Source organism: Camelina sativa, chromosome 3 (assembly GCF_030686135.1).
Source record: "Camelina sativa cultivar CO46 ecotype springtype chromosome 3, ASM3068613v1".
NCBI lineage: Eukaryota > Viridiplantae > Streptophyta > Magnoliopsida > Brassicales > Brassicaceae > Camelina > Camelina sativa.
In genome coordinates, this window is record NC_141882.1 from 15,115,948 (window position 1) to 15,136,048 (window position 20,101).

A 20,101-nucleotide genomic window follows, 5' to 3' on the forward strand; every position below is an offset into this window, starting at 1 on the left:
GCCGCTGTGGGATATTTTATCATTTATGGCTTCTCTGAAAAGAAGCAAAGATGTGCCAATCAATTTTTTGGAGTTCTCAATGGGGGTCACAACATTTCTTAGGTGGATGTATAATGTGTTGAATTACCAGAAGAATGACACGGACGTAGTATTTGTTGGTGGAAGCGAGAAGATTCCCCTTTTTCTAATTGCGGGTTCTTTTGTCGTAGTATTTGTTGGTGGTGATTTGTCAAAGGTCCAAATTACGCATCACCACCAGGATTTCATCAACGTGACGTCCACATTGTGCCAGAGTGGAGCTTTACAATGGGTAAGCAGAGCTGTTCGTAACCCACTAGCTGATTCCTGTTCCATATCCACTTGGTTTAGTTGTTGGAGAGTCGTTACTTGCGCATCAAGAAAGTTATTAACGTGTGGAAAATTCAGCCTCATCTTGGCTTGTTTTTTTTAACAAGCTTCGGTTCATGGTGGGTGAGCAGATTACAAATGCGGTTGTCGTTGTGTTGATGTGGAAGTTATTTGCTTACAGCTTCTATATGCATGCCCCATTTCTTTCTCACACAAAAATCACAAAGAGTAGCATGGAGGTGCTGTTTGGGGTTTACCTTCGCTACAAGCAAAATCACCTTTGGGTTGTTGTGGGTACTTTGGGTGTCGTACTTGCTGCTGGTGATGTATTGCAGGTTCTTAATGCCAAATATTTATTGTTGGTTAGTAATAATGTGCCTACATGGAGAAACAAAGGTGTTCAGAATTCACTATTGGACATTTCTACAAAACTAAGGTGTAGGGGTGTCGTTGCTTGCGGACAAAGCAAGTTGTTGTTGACGTTCTCAACGGGCAAAGCAGCAAACGATCAGCGGCGTGACATGGTGTTTGATCCAGGTGATGTTTTATGCATTTTGTTTACGATGTATCGTTTTTTCCCTCGTGCATTTGACCATGTGTCAATATTTTCACCAAACAAGGATAAAAGATCTATGGAAAAAGTGAATCTCTTGGTCACTTGTGTTCAAGCGAGCTTGGAAGCCACAATTGTTTTAACAAAGACTCTATGTAGAGGACGTTTTAGCATGTTACACTTGAAGCGGAATAAGAAACTCCATGAAATTCTTACGCGAAAATATTATGAACTGGTCAACAAAAATACTTTAAACGATCTCAGATTCGGATCGAATCTTTCTAACCCGGAGGGACTGATGCAGCGCATCTTTGATGCAAACGTGATGCTGCATCAGTCGACACAAAAGTGACGATCATCACGTTTGAGCTTATTCATTATTTAGGTTTTGTTTTTTATAGACTTAATGTATATTTGAACTTGTATTTGTTTGCTTTTTGTTTCGGTTAGAATTTTCGTCCTCTTTCTCTTATTTAAAGAGATATAACTCAGTAAAGTTAATTAATCGATTATTGAATAAATAAGTTTGACGAGAATTTTGTGTAAAACGTAGAGAGGAGACTCTCAACCTAAGAACTTATATTCAATCCCTACAAGGAAGATTTGCAAAACCACGTCGATATCGTTCTTGATCCGTTCGTGAATCTGAGTTCTCCTACAAATCTAGGATTCTCGTACGAGAAAACGTACGTTAATTAAGTTTCCACTCTCTATCACAGATTTTCTCTGTTCCTCCCATGTTTCAACCTTCACAAACCCCACAAAAAAACGATTTTACAAAATAGAAAAGAAAAAAGTAGAATTTTTGTAATAACAATTATTCTTCAATCGTAATTATTACTAAGAAGCAATAAAATATTACGAAAGATTAGCGCACCAATTCTTTGGGACACATTGAACGCACATAATCTCTTAAGTTGTTGCAATCATTAGCATCTCTTCCATTTTTCTCAATACACCTATGTATGCATTAAAAAAAATATAGTATAATGAAGTATAGTAATCACGCACTTTAATCACTTATTTAGTTAGTGGTAACCAATTTTTAAAACTTAATTATGGTATTGCATGTATCGATTGAAACAATGTCGTGTTTCATTAGTCACCGGAGACCGCTCATCCGCCTCCGAGTCTTTCTCTTGTCCACCGTCCTCTCCTCTCTTAGCTCTAAAAGTTGCCTCGTTTTGCGGTGGCGGCGATACCGTGCCGGGAGCGTGAGCTGGTCTTGGTGCTTGCTGGCCTCTCGCGACTTGAGTTGTCGTGTGGATCCATTTGCGCCGACGACATCTCCGATCAAACTTTACAAGTTGGGGAATTTTTGGTTTTGTTTTTGAATTTATTTCATCTTTTGCCTTCAACAGCAAGGTTTTAATAGCGGATGATCGATACCACGTCATATCGGTTGGTATACACGTGACTTGATCGAGAGACTTGCATGTGTTCTCTTTTGCTATGGTCAAAACTTGGGGGCTTGCGTGAGTAACGTTTCAAGTATACTATATATGGGCCTAAAATAAAGCATGTTAATCACTCTTTAAGGTATGGCCCAACTTAAAATTACATAAAGCATAATATCGTTTGGGATAACTTCTTTCTAAAAGTCAATTTATCTCGTCTTATTATTAGTTTTGTTTTCCACTCTTTGATCATCTAAGTTGTTCTTAATAGACCTGTTTAGCATGTCATTGTAAAATTAAGAATGTTGTCTAGTGGAACATCCCAAATGTTTAATCCAATGTGTGGCTGCCAGAAAAAAAAACAGTTTATTTAGTTTTATCATATGATTTTTAATATTATTCAAAAAATAGAATAACATTGTTCATAAAATTTTCATGTGTATAAATTTTAAAAACAATAATTGTAGGCAACAAAAAAAAAATTATAACCAATGGATCTCGAACTGAAACCTCAACTAATTTTCTGAAGGACCTATTGATGATTGTAATGTATTCTTATTATTTAAAGCATCCATAACGGAACTTGATTAACAATTATTTTCCAATTCCAAGATAATTATTTTTTACCATTAGATCACTATGAAATAGTAGTTAAGAGAAAGCAACTACTAGTTGTGTATGATCTGATTATTTCACTTCCATAAGCTAGCTATTTCCATGATCTTTTTCTCCGTAATCCCTAATTTTGTTAATAGCACTTTCAACCTATCCTCCTCAATATATAAATTAGATAGATACTACATAGCTTAGAGCACTATTATGTGGATTTGTTCATATTTATAATCAACCGATCAGTTTATAAAAAAAGTAGGTGAATGTTGGTCATCTGTTCATAAATCAAAACAAAAGATTTGTTTTATGGATTAATCACATCTCACTTACCACTTAGCTTACGCTTACCACACTAGAAGTTAAAATACCACATTTCTTTAATAACTATATATATATATATATTACATTGTTGGACAATCGGACGAAACAATTTACGTGGTGTGAGTGGGTTTGGCAACATCATGACACATGCTTGTTCCAGAATTGTTCCTTTTTATTTCATTTTTTATAGTACCAATAGTACTGTTACATGATTACAAAAACAAAATGACAACATGTCGAACTAATTTATACTGTGGATTTAAAAAAAAAAATTGTGTCACGTTTCTAACAAGTTCTTGAGAATCCAACGGCCGAAATTACGTAACTCGGCAATTATATGCCGTTTGGGACGATCGGATGGGCAAAAAAAGATGACGATAATGAGTCCCACAACCACAAATGCCCATTTAAAAAGCTTTAAAGAGGCCACTCTCAGTACAACTAGATGCCGTTGGACTCTTTGCCTTTTCTCTTCTTTTATTCCCAAAACACATCATTGGCTTCTTCTCTTTCGAAGCTATTACCGTCTGCCAATATTAACACAACACATGGCATGTCATCGCACGTGCACACACATACTCCCATGCTAAAAACATTTATCAATCTGGATTATTAAGAGAAGGAAGATACAAAAACCACCGGACCGGCCAAGCTTAGTCAGAAAACTAGGATAAACTGAAATCAAATAGAGCTCTCTATACACCAAGATAGAATAGAAGAGCGACCATGATCAATTTGATCGTTAATCCAATCTGGATACCGTGTCACAGCATATGAATTTCGTCCATAATCTTTAATTCTTGGCAAATGTATAGATAATTTTTTGTTTTTTGGTAGCCTATAATTCACTCTCAAGATTATATACTTCACAAAAATTTTCTATTTCTTTCACAAGATAAATATGTTCTTGCATCATATGTCAGTCCATTGGTTTCATAATTGCACCTATAGATAACTTAGATACCGCACCAAATTCACTATGTTAACACGATGACTGATCATGCTTTAAATTGCAAAGAGCCAAGCACTTGATTATCTGAGAAAATACGAGAGAACTCTTGCCGACTATGCTATAAATCTTCTTCCCTATTTGAAATGAATTCAAAATAGAATTTCAGGACTAAATGATTAAAACTATAATCCAAGGTGTAACACAAAGATTTAGAATCTACACACACACTTATAAAATTCTTATAAATGTTTTTTTTTTAAGTCAAATCTTAAAAACTAGACCTGTCCACAGAATTAACTTTTAATAATTTGGTCCACCAACCCCTCCATAGTTATCTATATTAACATTTTTACAGCATTTTTTTAAAGAAGACTTGGAATTGGAAAATATTTACCACCAATGCCATTATCATTAAAACATTTAAAAAAAATTAAAAAAAATGAAATAAGCAAAAATAAGGTATGTAAATCGGGTAAATATCCTCTTATCCATCCAAAATTTTTGACTTAATGTTCCTAAATTATCTCCACCTCCAAGCCTAATTGACTCTAATAATATACAATCTTAAAAATACAGAAATCATTTAGATTCCTAAAATATTTTTACTAATCTGTACTAATAAATATAGATTTTTTTTGGGTGCAAACTAATAAATATAGACGAAAACGAGATAGTATATCTAAAATAATATTTTCTATATTTCACTTGGTTTATCATTTTTTTAATATATTTTAACATCAATTCAAAAATTTCAGAATATGTTTATTGATATAATTAAAATTAATAAAAGGTTATAAATGTTAAAAATATTATAAAACGGGTTATATTGCAGAACGAATTATATGGTTAGACGGTTTACCTTAACATTAGTATAAATTTTTAAAATAGATTAATCCCACACTTGAACGCGAGTTAAATCTTCATCTTATTGTTTTGTTAACACCATGAATTTTAGAATATTAGACATATCTAATTAAGTGATTTATTACGATTATGTAAAAACAAATTGTACCATGGGTGAATTAATAATCAAAATTAAATTTTAGAATCTTAAACACTAAACAAAACAAACAATATTAACAAAAAAATAAATACAGTATAACTTAAAATTTTTAGTCATAAAAAGTTATCCCGCGGTATACCACGGTTAAAATCTAGTTCTATTTTAATACTACATAAACTAAATCCCGTGTTTATATGTACTTATGTATCTTGCTTATGTACTGGTTTTTTCCCCTGTGAATGTCAGTGAATGTCAAATACTAATGGGATATTGTAATAGTGAGAACTTTAAAAATGAAAAGTCGATTTTATAGTCAATTTACATATAAAAGGTTGAGCAAAATAACTCTCTTTGTCCTCTCTCTCTTCTCAGATCTCTTGCCATGAATGGTTTAATTATGCACTCACTTTTCGGAAAAATACAAGTTGATATCTATTTGAAACTGAAACATGAGAGAGTGTGAACAAAGAAGACAAGAAATAAGTAGTACATCGAAATGAAATGCCCTTTATTCCATTCACATTTGCATTGCATCACATATACTTATTACTATTGTCTTTTCAACAACACTATTCTACATTTACATATCTTATACCCTTTGAGCCCAAAATATACATGCACAAGTATTCTATTTATGCTTCCATTCTATTATATTCCCCACTTTTTTTACCCATCATATCTACACAACACTATATTATGTTAAGCTTTTTTTCCCTTACATTGCTTTATACCATTATAGACATATATATATACATACATTTACACGGAACTACTACTAGTGATTTGTTATTAGCATAAGATACATTACCAATTCCCTTCTTAGTATTCTATGATTAGTCCTCCGAAAGGAGCACGGTGCGGGATTCCCTTCCTTCGTTTTGCGATTCTGCGACTCACGGCTGATAAAGGCGGTGTTGATGGCGTGAAACTATTATTCATAATGTCGTCATTCTTCTTGAGCCTCCCGATACTCGTAGTGCTATACGAATCATCAGAGTCCGAAAGGTTGTTAGACCAATCCTTTCTTTTCCTCTTTGATATTCCAGAGATCTAATCAGAAACAATACAAGATCAAACAACGTTAGTATTACGTTGATTGATGCTAGGGAATATCTTAGTAATTATCTCCTATAAACAAACAAAAAATGAAGATAGTGAAACCCATTAGAGAAAAAGTAATGAAAATGAAAAGACCTTTAAAATGAGGTGTTGTTACTTAAGGATGAAGCTTTTTCTTTTTTTTTTAATTGACTTGGAATTTTCTTCCCTAACTTTCTCGTCAACCCAAATGCTATTATTATTTTTCAACTCCACAATTTCTTGAAGTTGCTATCATCGCCCCACATTTTCTCGCCCACCCAACAAGAAAAATCCTTTTTTTTTTTAAGTCCTTTTCTCAATTCCCATCAAACAAGGATTAAAGAATAAATGACGGTCTAAATACAAAATCAATATAATTCAGGAAAATTATTGAATAGTAGTTAGTTTTACCTATTCAACTAAGTTTGGACTTATTAACACTTTTCTCCCTCAAAATAGTGTTTTGTTCAGTATATAGACCCAAAAATAGCTACATATTTATTGAAGTTAACTTTCTCCACAAGTAAATATATATACATTTACCGACCAAAACTTTGACATTTATGTTAGTTTCTTCCTTTTATTCACCAAGTTTTTTTTACTTGATTTTCCCGCATTTTCTTACCCAAACGTGGAAAATTTTACTTTCTCAATTTCATCAACCAAAACCAACACACAACTAACTCCTATTTACGATCAAAGACATTAATAACAAGTTTTTTTTAATTGGTTACCTTGCAACCAAGAGAGCAGAATCTGAAGGAATCAACGAGACTTCGATAACAGACTTCGCAGGTATTGATCACACCTTTGCCTGGTCGAGGCTGAGGTCTCTCGTTCAAGAACACAACCTTAGCACTGTTAATCACATATGTTTGAACTCCTGTTATGTCCAGAAACTTCTGAATCTCCGACACTCTTATCACATCGTGATACGATGATCTCCTTATCTGTAAAAATTTAAATAACCAAGAAAAAATCAATCAAACAAAGTAACAAAAAAACTATTTTTATTTTTCTCGCATTTTCTTGGGAAAGTTTTCCCGAGAATCCCGGAATAATAAATGATAGAAAAAAGGTAGATGACCAACCAAACTTAACACAATCTGGATTTTAACCACATGGTAAAAAAAAAATCAGATAAAAAAACGAACCTGAATGGCGTGATGGTCCTTGTGAGAAGAGAGACATAGAGAACAGAGAGGACCATTGGTACAGTCTAAACAGTACATGTTACATTCACTCTTGTGTGAGTCTGCGTGTAGTTTGCATTGTACAAAGAACTTCTCACGAAGCAGTGGTTTTAGCCATGGAGGCCATGTCTTATTGTTTTCTTCTTCAGCTCCCTGTTTCACACAAAAACAATCTCAGAAGAATGAGAAACAAACAAACAAACAAACCAGAGTATGATTCAAAACAGAGAACAGAGTCAATTGAAAACAGAGTCAAGTCAAATTTAAAAAGAATCAATTTGTGGAAAGAAAAAAAAGATTCGAGTTTTTGAGAGAACCCATTAGGGAAACAAACACTAAGATTGATCAGAGCTGGAAAAAAAAAGAGTTCGTGGTGGGATTTGAATCGGATCTTTTGAAGTAAAACAAAAAAAACAGAGCATTTATGATCAAACTTAAAGAGAACACATTTGAAGAAAAACAAAAAAAAACAAAGATTGAATCTTTCTTGTATTGTGAGTACCATGATGATTCTTGAGTTCGTGGGTTTGATCTCTCTGACAGTAGCTTGCTGTTGATTCTCTTCAATCGCAACTTTTTTTAAGTGAGAGAAAGGAAAGAGCAAAGCAGAGGAGAGGAGAGAGAGAGAGAGAGAGAGAGGTGTTCGTGTAAAAACAAAGAGAAGCGAAGAGTCGTTCTTATCCGCACAAAAGTCGACTATACTCCGAACCTAAACACCCGAGCCTAAAAACCCGAAGCTGAGAAAGAGAGAGAGAGAGAGCTTTGCTTTTGCTACGGAGGGTTCAATGAACCGAACCCAACCTCCCACTTTCATTGTTTCTTCTTCTTCTCCTTTTCACATTTATTATTTGTTTTTATGTTTAAATTTCCATTTTTTATTTTTGGTTCTTTACTTTTTAATGCACATAATGGGAGAATTAATCAAAAATATCTGATTCAATTCAAGACTTTAGTTCGACTTCGAGACATCAGAAAGAAAAAGAAAAATATCTGCACTCAATCTAATCAAGAAATGGGAAAACAAAAAGAAAAAAAAACAGTTTAAGATCGTCATTAATGAACATTGAACAGTAACGTAAATTATTGTTCATTTGATTAATGATATTACACGTTTAACACTACTTTACACTGTGTTCATTTGTTATTTGTCTAGTCCATCTCCATAATATCATTATCACACATTTTATATATTAAATGTTAATATATATACTCACACAAAAATAAGTTGAGTTTATTATTTATATATTTGGTTCTACTTATGTTTTAAATTTTGATTAGGAGTTCAATATAACATTTATTTCAAATTTCTATTAAATATCTAAAACGATAGTTATTTTAAACATAAACAACGTTAAAATTCCATTTACTATATTTCTAATCATCATCTTTGATCTAATAATCGAATAATATACTAAAACACATTTAAGTGTTGAGAAAAAGTGATAAATTTCATTGCGCAGCTGAGAGTTAAGTGTGAATTTCAAATTCATTTTTAATAAAATTCGTTTGATAAAATTTGATCTAAATAATGTATAAAGCCAATAAAAATAAAAGAAAATTGTATTAAATCTAAGTTCGATTGACACATTAAATGAGTAAATGATTTCTTTTATTTTTGTGCAAACAATAATTTTTAGTACTTAAAATCTTAAAAGAGAGGAGTTCGTACAATCGAAAGCTAAAAAACAACAAGAGAAATAAAAGTAGTGGTTTCATGAATTTTCCAAAGTGATCAAGTTTACAAAAATAATTGATTAACAGAACTGCCATGAACAGTGATTTTTTTTTGATAAACTGCCACTTTGTTCGTTTCTTTAAATCCAACATATCTTACTTGTAGTCTTTTTTTTTGCCTAATTTTGATCATATGTGATATTTTCCACTAGTTTTCCAAGCAGCTTGAAAACTCGTTTACCTCCAATTGTTGCCCCCGGGTGAAGCCAGAGTTGAGGCTCACCTTGATTCTTATCTAGAGAATGTTTTGCCAATTTTTTCTATTTCTTAACATGCTTAACATGCTTCTTCGCCTTTCTTATGGTGAATGGTTTGCCAATTTTTTCTATTTCTAGCGGAAAACGTTGGCTTAACCAGATGGTATGTCTTTTAGTCTCCATTTTTTTTTTGTTATAGAGTGCGACATAGTAAACTGATAATTTGTTTTTACCTACCAGTGATAAACTGGCGCAGTAAAAAATATTAACAGTTATAATTGTATATGTCGGCTTATATAGCAGGATAATAAACTCAATGACAGCATTTATATTAGTATAACACTAGTTATTGTACGGGTTAAAATAACAAAATTATTACATTAGTATTGAGGGTTAAATTAATGTAGTATTTACTGGAAGAAGGTGTAAGTACATAGTAACTAGTACGATAGTAAACGTCCGCTTATATAATAGGGTAACAAATTCAATAACAAAATTGGTAATACTATAACACTAGTTATTGTACGAGTGAAAATAAAAAAAAATATTATTGTAATATTAGTAATTTTGAGGGCTAAAATAATTTATTATTGTAAGGAAGTGTAAGGACATAGTAACTAGTTAGATTGATTACCAGTGATAAAGTAGAATGTGGGATAGTAAATGATGGATTATGTAGCAGGATAAAGTAGAATGTGGTACTTTTCCATGTTTTTACTAGTGTGTCAAATTTTATGACCAATTTTCCCTAATAATTTGATGATTTTTTGTGTCTCTCTCTTTCTCTCTTTTTCTCTTTTTGTTTTTGTTTTCAATTTCGAAAGTTAATATCAAAAATTTATCAAACTTTTAAACATTTTAATGCTATATTTTAAATGAATTATTATATTATACACTATCCAATTGTAGTTATACATTTATTCGCTAATATGTGGATGTCCAACTTTAATATCACTAATGGATACTTACTTGTGTTTAGTCATACAAAAAATATAAAATCCTATTTGATCAAACAATTTGTGGTTTGGTAAGTTTATAACTCTTTTTTTTTGTGCAACCGTAAGGTTATAACTCAAACAAACAATTATTCAAGGTCAATTGTGAATTGACAAGTTTTAAGCATGTTCAAAATATATTATCTAGTATATCTAAGCATATCCACAAAACTGTATCCACATGGATATATATAGTTATAGTATCTAGGTGAAAATAAAAAATATTGGAAGATGCAAATGAAGCTAAGGAAAAAAAACTGAAGATGCAACCAAAAATTAAAGTGGAAGTAAATAAACTTTCTTTACAATTTACTAAAAAATGTTCACACCATACCCATCGAATCAAGTCCATATGAACTTATTGATTATTTTCTCAAAACTCAGGCATCAAAGTTTTTTTAAAACTTAACCAAATGGATAACTACTTATAGATGCAATATTTTTTTAATCCATTATACAGCTAACTTAATCTTTAATGTATATGGAAAAATCATTTATTTCATATTAGAAATTTAGTTTAATAAATTTATTAATTTAAATTATTTACTTAATTTAGTTTGGACTTCGAAATTGTTGATTTGATTATGAACACTAGTTCAATTGTATTTTGATTTAGATTGGACTCACAAATTATTATTTTTTTTGTTGTAAAAAAAAATATTGAAAGATGCAAACAATGTTTATCTAAAAGGTTTTTTTTAACATGTTTATCAAAATATTGAAAGATGCAAACATTAGTTCTCGTCGACTCCATTGAAGAAACTACTTGTACTCAATCTCAATGGTTTTTGTAACATGATTTGACTGGTAAAACATTTAAGTCTAATGCTTCAGTGTGTTATCCAAGCTTCGTACTAGTACCAGGTTTACTGTATGGACTGTCGATAGAACAAAAGCATTTTCAAATATTGTTGGATCTTCATTGCTTCAGGCTAGTGATCCTGCTAAACTGAATGAAGAAATTGAAATTGCACTTGATGAAGCTTGGAGATTGTTTGAACAATACATGCAAATACAAATTCAAGGGATTCACACAAATATCGGTTGTTAACAATGTTTTTGGTTTGTTTTGCTAAAAGTCGTGTTTCAAGTTGGCTACAAAATTTTAGTGGAATAAGCATACAAGGAGAGTAAACAGAATTTGCTGGAGAAGGAACCACTTTATATATCTCTCATGGTCGTCCCTGCATCACGATCTTGAGGAAGTTAGTTGAGACAGAAGATTACCCTCATGTGAGTGTTTGGTCAGTGGTTTTGGCCTACTTTTCCATATAATCTTGTGCATCATTCTCTGTATCATCTTGTTTGTCATCCATATCTTGTCCATCATATGTATCTTGTCCATCATCCGTACCATTCCCGTCAAAACCATGAAAGAGACACACAACTTTCCCACTTATTTGCTTCATTACTATTACGAGGGGAAAATTGTCTTTTGACATTATGCCATAAAGTTTTTTTGTGGCATTTTCTTTAAGATTTTGAGAATGAGGCATTGGTGAAATTCTTTTTAGGAAATGTAGCACTTTTGGCAAAAATCTCTTACAAAAATCTTTTGAGACCATAGCAGATTCGACCATGAAGACGGGTTTTGCAAATTCCTTGATCAACATGTGATCATAGACGCCTTGTGCAAGATATGCAGATATGCGACCAAGCTTTTAAAAGGGTGCCAAGGATTAGGATCTTTGCCGACATGAGAAGATTCAAAAACAAGAACTCAAGGTTCTTCGTACTTGTATGCTCATAGCTCATGATATTAGGTGAAGCTACAATCGGGAGATGCAACTGATAGGTGCAAAACTGTAACATAGCAGATGGTTCGTCCCTCTCATGAAGCCAACATGCATGGAAGTTAAGGAGATCGACAAAAGTTTTGTAATCAGTTTTACACTGTAAATAAGGAACAAATCCAAACTTACATCCTTGTAGCAATTGGAGAAGGTTGGGGTTAGAGGTTTCAAGAAGAGTATACTTGAAATAATATGTGCAATACCGTAATAGAACAGGTGGGTCCTCTCATACATGAAACCTTTGGCCATGGAGGTTAAGGAATTCTACACAAAACTTGTGGACGGATTTAAGTTGAAGAAAAGAAAACAAACCATATGGTCAAACGTCAAAGCATTATACATGTGGTGGTAATTGGGACTTGGGGTTTCGAGGAGGTTTCAGTACAAGTCTTCCAGCAGAATCGGGGATAAAAGATCAAAGAAATTTTGGTAATCTCTGCTCTTTGGAGACGAGATCATAACACCGCTCCTTGAAAAGTGAATATTCTCCAAAACGTTGAAAAAAACCTTTTAGATTTTAGAATTGATGATGCGTTTAGTTAAGTTTAGGTCTAACAATAAAATTTAACCATGAATGGACATTGAGCTAGGTTCTACCCATCTAAACATGCATTGACTGTTAGTACATTTATACGACCGAATAAAATTTAAAGATCAAATTGTATTCTATATTGATGATTCTTCATATAAATAAATTCCAAAAAAACTTATTTTTATCATATATTAATATGATTATCTTTCTATTATTAAAGCGGAAGTACATTTGACAAAGTAACCTTTTTAGAGTTATATAATTATATCCTTATCATTTGAATAAATATTAAAATTTGAAGTTATTATTTGTATACAACCATACTTTAAATTAGTATTCGAAAAGCATACTTAAATAATTCTAAAGAAATTAATTTCTATAATTTTAATCTTCTAGATACTTTTAAATTACTAAAAAAAAGTTAAATTATTGCTGATCAGATTATAGAGCGGGTTAGATTTTACATAAATATAATTATATATATTTTTACATGTTGGTCTATTAAAATTTATAAAATACTTTAGTCTTATACTAAATGAGTTAACCGGTACCAAACATAAAAAAAAAACTATAATCTATATAAAATTATAGAATCTAAATATCACCAAAACATATTAAAAACACACAAAATATATAACATACATTTTCTTAATAATTATTAAAATCTAGTTTACAGTTTTAAAACCAATAGATGTGTTTTTTTTGTTGTATTGGAGAGTGTCACTAAGTCCTCGTAAATATCTCACTAATCACAACGAGTACATGTTTGTTCATGATTTGTAGGAAAATTATCATCACACTAATTATAACGAATACATGTTTGTTCATTAATTATTTGTTGGAAAAATCACCATCTCACTAATCACAACAAGTACATGTTTGTTCTTTATCTGTAGGAATATTAAAGGACATGTTTTTGTTCTTTATTTGTAGGAATATTACCATCTAATTAGTTTATTATTTGTAGAAAAATTACCATCTAGAAATATTACCATCTCACTAATCACAAGGAGTACATGTTTGTTCATTATTGTAGAAAAACTACCCTCTAAGTAGTTGAATGTCTACAATAATTGGATCGACATGTTTTTAGAAAAAAATGAACTAAACAAATAAAAGTTTGGTTTTCGAACTAATTTTTTATCTGGTTGGATATACAAGACAAACATTTCTATTTGCAGCAATAAACTTTGTATACTTATTCATCCGAAAACATAGCTAACTTATTTATACTAGTAATTATGCTTTTCAATTAGAAAATGCGACCACAATCAGTTCTTAGTTCTTACAAACAAATTGTGGAGCTTTGTGATCGAAGAATATTCTTTTGCTAATTAATGAAGGATAAAAATATGGCTGTAAAAATAACAGGACTAATGGATATCTATGTTAGAAAAATCCATTAAAAGAAATATGAATTAAAAAAATCCAATTTGCTGTATGCGTATAAATGTCACTAATTGTGTGTAGTTGGCATTAATAAAATGTAATGTGATGATGCCATATAATTTTAGTATACGCATTAGTGTTCTTTAATTTAGTGGATGTGAATGTACAATGAGAAAAGAAAGATATTGACAACCCTAATCAGTGGACACCATCTTATAACAGTATAGTTCTACAAAAATTAATTATCCTTATTTATGTACTGTCTTAATCCTTAACCTGTTTCTTGTTTGCCTATATTTTTGGTCCTAATATTATTCTGTTTAATTAATACAGCATATTTGATCTTTCAAGCTCCTTTATTTAATAGTGACAAAACATACTATCATTTAGCGTATTTAACTAGTGTAAACATAATACATACACAGTTATATTTAATTTGATTTTCTAAAGATATATAGTACACATATGCCACTAAACTTCGTATTTTTTTCACATTTTAATTAGATTTAATAAAATTAGTGTTGCCGTATCGAATCAATAGAGGGATCAGGCCTCAGGGATGAGTCTTGGATAAAGCAACAGAGAACAAATATTAATTGGGTTGGCTAAGTTTTCAACTAATCCTTGTATAATAATGACTTATAGCGTAGACTAGCTCCATTATTTATTTTATAGAGTTCCAATTATTTGTGGGTCTGGTTTTCAAGTCAATCGTCTAGGTTTCTAATACGTAATATATGGAGTAGTATTTATTTATATTTTTATAATTCTATATTAAGGATTATTATTTTTTTAGTCGCTTGCCGGAAATAGAAGACAAAATACCTAATCAGATCGAATATTACATATTTAGACTTTTATATGTCTCTTATCGATTGGTTCACTAATATCTCCTGCTAAAATATACAAAAAAAAATTATCTAACAGATGAGCTGTAAATTTCATAACCTGAAGTAATATATAAAATTTAGCTTATACTGTATTTATTTTCATAAATATGGCTATACAAAGTTTCGAAAAAGTTATTTAAAGATATATTACAAAGTATAATCGTATGCAAAGTTTCTATGGAATTATACTACCAAAAGAAAACACATCATTTGAACAAAAAAAAAAACATCAAATAAAATGCAAAATAGATCTTGATGTGAGACTGAATCACAAAAAGATGTGTTTAGATTATGGTATTGATTGGTAACCATTTTACAAAGGGGTATAAAATGTTATAAAGTATATAATTTTAAAATTGACATATATAAACTTTACAACAAGCTTGATTTTTAATATATAATTTTTCTTTTGTATTTACCATTTTTCTTACAACATTAAACTATTTTGTAACAATTTATCGTTCCAGCTTATACTTCAAGAACCTAAAAATTCTGAAACCATTATTTTTGAACCGAATTAAACTAAAAGAAAATTGCTTATCAAATGTATATATTTCTAAAATTCAAAAAAAAAAACTAAAATTCCAATAAATGGAAGTGAAACCAAACTGATAACCAAATGCTCACGGCTCACCCCTGTTAATTTGTCTAATTTTGGATTTTTTTTTTTCAATATAGCTTTACCAAACAAACATATTGTTAGATTTGAGATTTGAAAAATAAAAAAGCCATAATCATCTTTTAATATTTTATCTTTTCTTACAAAGAGTAACGGCCCCAATTTTGTTTTTGCATTTGACAGAAAACATATTTGTTTGACATATTATGTTTATTTAATCAACGATCTGTTAGCTTTCTAAATTGATATCTTAAATTGGAACTTTGAAATGGCTATTTTTATAGAACGTTTGGCCCAGCAATTGAGAAGGTTTTTGAGGCCCATTTCCTATCAAAAACCAAATTCTAAGGAAAAAAATCGACCACAGTTTTAAGAGAGTAGCAACGACATAAATATAATAAAACTATTTGCAACTTAAATCATCATTCGTAGATCGATAAAAATATCAATTTACATTATCTTTAACGATGATGTAACACCTCTTTAGACCGGGGATAAAATTGGATTATCCTATATAATATTCTAACTTAAACAGTAGAATGAAGATGACTTAGATTTGTCTAAATCTTAGGTTCTACGAGAATATATACTGAATTAGTGAGTTTTGTCGACAACTAATCGAACTAGTGAGTTAGATTGGTTATCGTAGAACCTTACGTGATAAGATTGAATTCCGATTTTTGATTCAAAAAGGTTTGAGTTTATTACAAGATTTGCCTAGAGAAACCAAGTGGCCAATGATCTAAATCTTTAGTTGGTCAGGTCACTTTCTTTGTAAGTAAGCTTGTCTCCATAACTCGGAACTGTCTTTTCTAAGCACATACATTATACATATATGCTTTTATTCCTACACGTCAACTATTTTGATTCGTGGACTTCTCGAATCCATTTGGGTATTTTTTTTTTTTTTCCGATTTTTCAATCGACAAATATACTTTTTGAAATTTTAAATTCAGAGGTGTTTATCCAATTCTATACGATTATATGCAAAAAATTATTCAGTTCAAATAAGTCATCCAATGATTAAAAAAAACTAAGTTAATTTTTTGTTAGTAAAAGAACAAAATTATTCATAAATATAAGTTCTAACAAATTCTCTATTTATAATCAAAATATATGGTCTATTTTTATTGTTTAACAGAAACTTTTGCATTGAAAAAACTACTGATACAAATTTGTTATATATTATTTCATAGATAGTTTCGTATGATTACACTAAAAAGTAGTTATAAATATTTTCGTTGTGTTTTTTTAATCATAGTCAATCTTGCAAATATATTTCGCCATTAGCGACCTATATATCTAAATCTGAAATTCTTCGATTATTCTAACAAAAAAAACACGAAATATCTCATAAGTATTGGATATAAACAAAAACTCAATTCAGACTCGTTTCAAAAAAATTCGATTCAAATTCAATTTGGTTCGGTTTCTGATAATAATAAATCACCAGGGAGGAATTAAAGAGAAGTAATTTAATAATGTAAAGAAAAAAAGTCATGCCACACGTGAATGAACTCAATGGTTCCAATAAATATTATAAAAACGTAAATCAGTTATCCACGAAACGCAGCGTTTCACTAATCATTAGCTGCCTAATGAAATGATTCGGCGACACTTGTAAGTTAAATAAACCATAATAAAAAGATTAGTGAAAGTAAAAATGAGTTAAATCAACCAAAACGCCGTAAATTAAAAACGCAGAAGCCTTCCTTTATAAAAAGCTCTCGTCTTTGGAACTCTCTCTTCCACTTCTTTCAACAAAAACTCCGAGAGACAAAAAAAAAAAAAAAAAAAACGCAAGAAAATAAAATATTCAGACCATGGACGAAGATGGTTTCTCGCAATGTCCTAAGCACTTTTCGAAACGCGGTTATTTTAGCGGCGGAGGCGTTTGTCCGTTTTGTCTCCACGAACGTCTCTCTTCTCTTTGTCCAGATTGTGCTCAAGACCTCCCTTGTTCGTGTAGCTCACGCGCCGCCGTGTCTTTATCTCCGTCGTCTTCTTCTTCTTCCTCCTCGTTCTCTCTATTCGCCGGAGACGTCAGTTTTAACTTCTCCTCCTCCGGGGTCGGTTCGGTAGGACGAGTGGCGAGTTTGATTGAATGCGAACCGGCGTTTAGGAGATCGAAATCGATGGCTGTTCCGATTATACCGGATTCGGTTATTGATTCCGGTTTGGATCGTGGTAGGAGTAAGAAAACGTCGTCGTTTTGGAAGATTTTATTGGGAAACAGAGGAGATACTACTAATAAACCGGCGGTTATGAGAAAATCAAGATCCGTTGCCGTCGCCGGAGAATCGGGATTTTCGCCGGCGATGACGACGGGAAAGGGTAAAGGTTGGAATTTTCCGAGCCCGATTAAGGTTTTCCGGCAATCGAGAGTCTCAAAGATGATATTTCAACAACGTTCTCCATTGTATAGAGGTTGAGAAGTGTTTTTTTTTTTTTTTTGGTTTTGCAAATTGTTTAGTTTGATCATTTTATTTTGATGTTTATTAAACTCATGTATTAAAAAAAAAGGGGAAAGCAAAATTAGTCTCTTGAAAACACTTTTAAATTTGCCAATTGGCTATGATTGTTGTTTATATAATTTGTATTATAGATATATATGTGGTTTGGCAAAGTTTCATTGATTTATGTTTAGTCATTCTGTGATTATTTCTACATTTACAACACTAAAAATTAAATCTTATAGTATACTACATGCTTTGAGTTTACAAGAAATTTTGGCGTTTGATAGTGCAACTGCAAACCTACTAATCAATACTAGTATATATTTCCATATTAGCTTTGAATTAAAATATGCAAATTGGGTCACTTTCTGACTGCAAAAGCTTGGAAATATTATAGTTTTAGAATAAAGTATATTATCGGCGGATATTGTGCTTGGGAATTCAGGAACTAAGAGCATGTTTGGGATTTTTGTTTATTTTTAGTGTTTTTATTTTTTTTAAAGTGAATTTAATTAATAATTAATTAAGAGATTATGGAGATATTCATAATGTTTGATTTGAAGGAGATTTTGACAGAGGGTTGATGTATATATATATATATATATATATATATATGTGTGTTGATAGCTTGTCAACATTAGCTGTTAAAAAGATTGGGTTAAAAGGAGATTTTGATTTGAAGCAAAAGTGATTTGGCCAGCTAAAGTATCTAATCTTCTGATTGACTAGTAATTAATTAAATTCATTTACTGAAGTTTTCTGACCTTTTCTTTTAGTTACTTCACGTCATGTAAGTAAGACTCGCTAAATAGTGACTAGTGAGTAGGCTATATAATTTTCAGTTTGATCCTTTCTTCTAAACTCTGTAAACTAGTTGAATTATTTTATACATTCATATAATTTTATATGATATTTTAAAAGTAATGAGATTTTTATATGCGTCTTATACGAGCCAAACATCTAGGTATCTAATAGATCTAATTAACCAAAAGTAAGTTATATAACAAAAGATAAGCACATGTGTTGGAGGCACAAAGATGATGTCCCAATTTAACTTGAATTTTATTAACAATTGTTGTGTTATCTTTGAAGCTACAATACCAAACAGACTTGGGATTCTTTTTTTTTCTTTGTAGAATATGCATTCATTTTTTAAATCCAATATTTTTATGATTGTACATGATTACGCATTTTCCGTTATGCTAGATCAAAATATGTTATGCTATGCATGTATACATTGCATGTACATCATACGACGAGAACTGCGTCGGTTCACCAACCACCAATCAGATCAGTTTTGGCCTATCCGCAAATTTGTATAAAAAGACAATCATTTGTTTCTTTGTTTCTTGGCAACACACAATTTCTTTTATAAATTATACAAACACTATCTTGTAAGATGTTGAATTTAAGCCATCAAAAACATTATTGGTCAAAAACGCATCTCGTCAGATGGTTGATATAACAAGTATTCTACAAATTGTATGAGCTCCATCGCGCGATTCATGTAATGTAAATGTTTTACAATGTGTGGTGATTGGTGCATTATGTGTTTATTGACTTTTTGCATATATTTGTAACTAGTAGTACTTCATACTCTTAAGTTGACCAAATAATATAGTCTCCCATCAAGTTTACTACGAAAATATTATATGAATGATGTAAATTGGACTATTGGTTGACAATAAACAATGATACTTGAATGATTAGCTAAATCAAATGCGCCGATTTTTAAACACTCAATTGATTAACTAAACCCGCCGATTGAAACGTTAGATTCGTTGAACCTCATTATTATTTTTTTTTTTTAACATCTGATGAACTTTTATTACCAAAAGGAGTGGTCCTCATCGATGACATTTACAAGACAAGTAGGAATGTAATGGTAGCTTGTAAATAACACATTAGTTGGTAAAGGTTCCTTAGCTAATCGATTTGCAGCCTTGTTATTAAGTCTTCGAGTCCAAACAAATGAAATTTTCTTGAATTTCTTGTTGACATAAAAGCTTGAAGATAGCTTGAGGTGCAAGCTATACT

General features: G+C 31.2%; 2 protein-coding genes across 2 annotated transcripts; one reads left to right on the top strand and one right to left on the bottom strand.

Annotated features, from left to right (window-relative positions):
• Window positions 1-5,673: 5,673 nt before the first annotated feature.
• Window positions 5,674-8,350, bottom strand: LOC104741876 (protein RGF1 INDUCIBLE TRANSCRIPTION FACTOR 1). Its single transcript, XM_087505206.1, has 4 exons — window positions 7,962-8,350; window positions 7,421-7,612; window positions 7,001-7,216; window positions 5,674-6,236 (listed from the first exon to the last, which is right to left on the bottom strand). Exons 1-4 carry the CDS (start codon window positions 7,962-7,964, stop codon window positions 6,006-6,008), a joined length of 642 nt encoding a protein of 213 aa, XP_087361332.1. The 5' UTR covers window positions 7,965-8,350; the 3' UTR covers window positions 5,674-6,005.
• An 8,922-nt stretch (window positions 8,351-17,272) lies between these two features.
• Window positions 17,273-18,258, top strand: LOC104777306 (uncharacterized). The gene has a single exon (XM_010501527.3). It carries the CDS (start codon window positions 17,432-17,434, stop codon window positions 18,038-18,040), a length of 609 nt encoding a protein of 202 aa, XP_010499829.1. The 5' UTR covers window positions 17,273-17,431; the 3' UTR covers window positions 18,041-18,258.
• Window positions 18,259-20,101: the final 1,843 nt, after the last annotated feature.